The 5868-nt window shown below is 44.1% G+C and overlaps 1 protein-coding gene across 1 annotated transcript; it reads left to right on the plus strand.

The window, feature by feature from the left end:
* Positions 1 to 257: 257 nt before the first annotated feature.
* On the plus strand, positions 258 to 5525 carry LOC110862503. Its single transcript, XM_022111735.1, has one exon. It carries the CDS (start codon positions 258 to 260, stop codon positions 5523 to 5525), a length of 5268 nt encoding a protein of 1755 aa, XP_021967427.1.
* The last annotated feature ends 343 nt before the right edge of the window (positions 5526 to 5868 follow it).

The following is a 5868-nucleotide window of genomic DNA, read 5'->3' on the forward strand; positions in this document are numbered from 1 at the left end:
GGAAAGTGTGTTCTCGACGGTTAGTTTAGGCTCATTTTCCGTGTTCGAGAAGTTGATTGAGTATCGAACATTTTTGGTGACTCTGATGGGACTTGTGCCGTGAAAGGAGATTGACCGTGACCGGAGAGGAGTACCAAGTAACCGGATAGACCATAGCGACTGGCCAGGCCGTGAGGACTCACTCTATTGGATTATTGAAAAGCATTGCCTCTTTGGGCCGACCCTGAGCATTCAGGGGCAATTGATCCATCTGCGCCATGGAGTTGGGACAACTGAAGAAAGTTAGAGCAGCGATCAGGAGGCAGGTGTCAAAGTTTGTCGTGACTCTGGAAGAGCTCATTGCAGTAGCGCCACTGGACGCGACAAACACCCTCGTGAGGCTGGACCTGTTAAAAGAAAGTAATGAAAAGCTGAAGAACATCGACGAGCAGATTCTTGGAAAGATTAGTGCTGTCGATGCTGATGCTAATGAAGATGCTGATGGGGAGGGGGAAGATAAAGATCTGGACGACGAGTTGGAAAAGGCAGATGAGTATCAAACGAAGGTTAAACTCATCATGTCAAAAGTTGAACAGAAACTTGCTCCTTCCATCAGACCGAGTAGTCCTACTCCAAGCGATTATTCGACAGCGTTTGGAGATGGGGAAAAGAAGAAACAGTACAAATTGCCCAAGATTCAACTGAAGAAGTTTAATGGGAATTTGTCAGAGTGGCTGGGTTGGTGGTCCCAGTTTTCCAAGATTCATGAGGACAATGAGCTTCATGATGTGGATAAGTTTGTTTATCTCAGTCAGTCAATGGTGCAGGGGACGAGAGCCAAGGATTTGGTCGACAGTTACCCGATGACCGCCGCGAACTATCCAGAGGCGATACAAGCATTGAAAGATCGGTTCGGGCAAGAAGACCTTCTCATCCCACACTACATCAGAGGGCTGCTGAAAATTGTGATCCAGAATGCCACTAACAAAGAGAAGGTGGTATTGTCGTCCCTGTATGATAAAGTCGAGACTGATATCAGGGCGTTGGGGACTTTGAAAGTTACGACACAAGAGATGGGAAGGTTCTTACATCCAATAGTGGAGTCGTGCTTATCAGAAGAGGTGTTCGTGGCGTGGCAGCGAAGTCCATTTTACGAAAAAGATGGATCTTCTGAAAATCCTCCCAAGAGCAAGCTGGATTTCCTAATGAAATTTCTCAAAGACGAGTCTCAGCGAGAAATGAAAAGGGAGCAAGCTAAAGTGGATTTTAATTGGGACGTCAGTTCACCGAAGAAACAAGAAGTGAAACCCAAGAAAGTGCAGAAAGTGTCTGAGGATCCTCCTACTAATGCTGGGTTATTCAGTCAAAATGTCAAGACGGCTTGCATTTTTTGTGACAAGAGCAATCATCCTAGTGGGCACTGCTATAAAGGAAAGGCAATGTCACTGGATGCCAAAAAGTTAAAAGTTAAAGAGAAAAATGCTTGTTTTATTTGTCTCGTTCCAGGCCATCGAGCAAATAAGTGCAGGTCGAATGTTGTTTGTCAGAAGTGCAATCTGAAACATCATGAAATTTTGTGCCCTGGATTGCCGTTAGTTGAATCAAGTTCCAGTCAACAGGATACAGTACTTGGAAATCTTGGGATTCAATGCCAGGGAAATATTTTGTTGAATGACATTCAGTCTGAATTTAAACTTGTTCGTGTTTTGTTTGATGATGGTAGTCAACGCAGCTACATCACAACAAAAGCAGCTCAAGAAATTGGAAGCAACCCGATTGGCAGAGAAGAATCAAGAATTGTTCTAATGAATGGATCAGTGACTGATTATGAAGTCTGCAACAAGCATGAAGTCATTTTATATGGAATCTCGCCTTCATGCAATCCAGTTAAATTGATTGTTCGAGAAAGACCCCAAATTGGTTGTGCAACTCCAAGAATTCCAACTGGTCCGTGGGTTCAACAACTGAAGAAAAAGAAAATATTTTTGACTGATTTGAATTCATCCCAGAATAATACCCCGGATATTGAAGTATTAATTGGGAGTGATTATTATGAAAAGTTTCGAACCGGAAGGAGGATTCAAGTACAACCAGGGCTGTTTGCTGTTGAGACGATCTTTGGGTGGACCTTGAGTGGATCTATTTCGGGGGATAATCTGGCTTGTGATGTGATTCAAAGCTATTTTTGTGCTGAGGTGACAAAGCTGTGGGATTTGGAAATCATCGGAATCCGCGACACAGCAGATCAAGAATCTCAAAAAGAAAAAGATTCCCGAATTAAAGAAGAGTTCCAGAATCAAATCAAAAGAGATCCAGATGGACGTTATGTGACTGGACTTCCCTGGATTAGTGGGGTGCCGTCAATTCCAAATAATCGAGTTATTGCTGAGAAGAGATTGCATGCAGCCACCAGAAAGTTGATCAATCAAGGAGAATTCGACCGATATGATCAAATATTCCATGATTGGGAAAAGGAGGGCATTATTGAAGAGGTGACAGGAATTTCTGAAAACGTTGGTCACTACATCCCTCATCGACCTGTCTTTAAACCCGAAAGTTTGACTACTCCCGTGCGCCCAGTTTATGATGCGTCATGCCGGGTGGGAAACCAACCTTCGTTGAATATGTGCCTGGAGACTGGTCCGAACATGTTGGAGTTGATTCCATCCATGTTATTGAGATTTAGAAGGAATCCGATTGGGGTCCTAGCTGACATTAGGAAAGCGTTCCAAATGATCGGGGTGATGACGGAAGATCGGGAATTCCAGAAGTTTCTTTGGTGGAAAAATTTGGAGCATGGAATCATCAAAGTTTATAGGCATTGTCGTGTTGTTTTTGGGATGACATGCAGCCCGTTTATACTGATGGCAGTTTTGGAGCAGCACCTCAAAGCAGCGTCTGATGAGGATAGAAAAGTAGCTGAGCTCCTCATGCATTCTTTATATGTGGATTACGTGGTGACATCGTTCTCAAGTTCAGAAGATTACCACGAATTTAAGTCAAGATCAACAGCGCTGTTGGCTGATGCTCAAATGTGTTTGAGACAGTGGGAGAGCAACGCTGAAGATATTCAAGAACCGGAAACAAATGTACTCGGATTGATTTGGAATAAGAAGATGGATATACTTCAATGCAAATTGCCAAAGTCAAATGAAGAATTAAATGAAATAACCAGCAGGAAGGTACTTTCCTTTGTGTCGCAAGTTTTTGACCCAATTGGATTTGTGTGCCCCTCCTTGTTAATCCCAAAACTAATGCTACAGAATGCTTGGTTGAAGAAAATGAAGTGGGATGATCCATGGAATGACGACGATGCGGAGGAATTCTTGAAATGGGCAGAAGAAATGACGGAGTTACCCAAGGTCCAGATTCCAAGATTCGCGTTCAGGTCGTATTCTAGTTTGGAATTAGAAAGTGTGAAACTCCAGCTACATATTTTTTGTGATGCAAGCAACTCCGGATATGCAGCTGTTGGATTTATCAGAGTTAAAGATGACGATGGGGTTGCAGTTCAACTGCTTCTGGCGAGGTCACGAGTATCCCCGCTGGAGAAGAAAAAGTCAAGAAAAGTCACCATCCCTCGACTGGAATTGCTGGCTTGTGTGATTGGAGCTCGTCTGAAAATTGGAATCTGTGAAGCTTTGGATCTTGAGAATATTCCAATGCATTTATGGAGTGACAGCACCACCGCACTTGCGTGGATTCATCGAGATGCGGATTGGGGGACATTCGTTGGTAATCGTGTACGTGAAATAAACAGACTGACCAACAAAGAGGACTGGAAGCATGTCCCAGGTTGTATGAATCCATCTGACCTTCCATCTCGTGGGTGTGAGTTGATTGAATTGATGGAGTCCAAATGGTGGGAGGGGCCTTCCTGGTTGCTGTTATCCGAGGAGAATTGGCCTACTTCATCTCCAGAAACAAATGAGGAAGAAATCAACAATGAAATGCGGAAAACTGTTGTAAGCAGCCATGTCGTCACCGCTGTGGAACCAACATTTTCTCATTATTTGAAAAACTTGAAGACGGCTGCTTGGATGCGAAGATTTATCTCAAACTGTCGCATAAAAGAAAAGAGTCAAAGGATTCTGAGCCCATATGTGACTGCTAAGGAAATTCGTCAGGGGGAACGAGATCTTCTCTATGAAATTCAGCAACGACATTTTCAAGAAAGGCCAGAGATCAAAGGCTTTGGGGCCATTCTCATGCAAGATGGATTATGGCACCTCAAAACCAGACTCACCTACCGGGAGGATACTGCAGATTTCAAGTATCCCATTATCTTACCAAGGAATGAGCCGCTAGTCGAGCAATTAGTCCTGTACGCTCATCAGAGTAGCTATCACTCTGGAACTCAGCATGTAATTGGGAGGCTTCGGGAGCGGTACTGGATAATTCATGTGCGGAACTTGGTGAAGAATATTATTCAGAAATGTGTGAAATGTCAAGGTTATCGGATTGGGAAAATGGCTTGTGACGCTGCCCCATTGCCTGAGCGGAGAATTGAGACGGAGTGTTCTTTCCAAACCACGGGCGTTGACTTGGCTGGACCTCTGGTGGTCAAAGGAGGGAAGAAAGTCTGGATTGTTCTGTATACTTGCGCAGTATATCGAGCAGTATACTTTGACCTCGTGGATTCCCTGAGCAGTGAGGCGTTTCTCATGTCACTGGAGAGATTCGTCAACACTTGTGGCCGACCCAATACCGTCTACTCAGACAACGGTACCAACTTTGTGGGGGCGGATAATCTGATGAAGAAACTAAATTGGACAAAATTGACCAAGGAGTTGGGAGCCAAGCGGATCCATTGGATATTCAATCCACCTTCAGCACCGTGGTGGGGAGGGTGGTGGGAACGCTTGGTCCGATCCATGAAAGAGATCCTGAGGAAGATGCTGGGCACTTCAAGAATGACCTATGATGAATTAAGGACTTGTCTTGCTGGAGTGGCCCAAGTAATCAATGATCGTCCTTTGTGTGCTGTTAGTGCTGCTGCTGATGACTTGAGGCCTCTGACCCCGTCAATGTTCCTGCGAGATATTCCGGTGGCAGAGTTTCCTGAAAGTGGCGTTGTTGGTGTTCGGTTCCTACAAGGCAGCTACCGAAAGATGCAAGACACAAAGCGATCACTACAAGCAAGATTTCGGAAGGAGTATTTGGGATTCCTGTCTTCTAAAAACTGTGCAGATAGGAATCAGTCTCCGAAACTTGGATGCATGGTTCTTGTTGGCGACTCAAACAAGAAAAGATTTGAATGGCCTCTAGGACGAGTGGTGGAGTTAATCCCTGGGAAAGATGGCAAAGTGAGAGTGGCGAGAATCAAGACCAATCGAGGTATCCTGACCAGACCCCTTCAACGCCTGTACCCCTTGGAGATCCCCAACCAGGAGCAGTTTCCCCTTCCACAACAGCCCCAATCCAAAGTTGAGATGGCAGTCTGTGTGCAGGCGGAAGACCAGCCGTGTGAGCAGAAACCGGAGATGATTACCAAGGGTGGGCGAGTTATCAAAAAGCCAGTTAAATACGGACAGTGGTTTAATTAGGTTTATTTTGATTTAGATATGTATATTTTGATAATTAATATATTTAGTTCTTTTCCCTAACTTCGTAGATAGTAAAAGAAGGTGGGAGGATGAAGGATTACATATAGAATAATCATAGCGTGTATGTTTTTACTTTGTTCAGATTCAGTGTGTTATGAGATGGCGTACTGTACCGGGAGGTTTGAGTGTAAGTGCGCACTTACTTGATCGTTGTTCTTTGTGAGGGAAGCAAGAAAGAAAGGGCTCCCAATTTTTCGATTTGTAAATTGTTTTGAATTGAGAATGATTACATTGTTTTTGAGTAATAAATAGTTTTAACGGTATCTTTTTCACGACACAGCCT

The sequence above is a fragment of the Folsomia candida genome, unplaced genomic scaffold (assembly GCF_002217175.1).
Source record: "Folsomia candida strain VU population unplaced genomic scaffold, ASM221717v1 Fcan01_Sc001, whole genome shotgun sequence".
Classification (NCBI taxonomy): domain Eukaryota; kingdom Metazoa; phylum Arthropoda; class Collembola; order Entomobryomorpha; family Isotomidae; genus Folsomia; species Folsomia candida.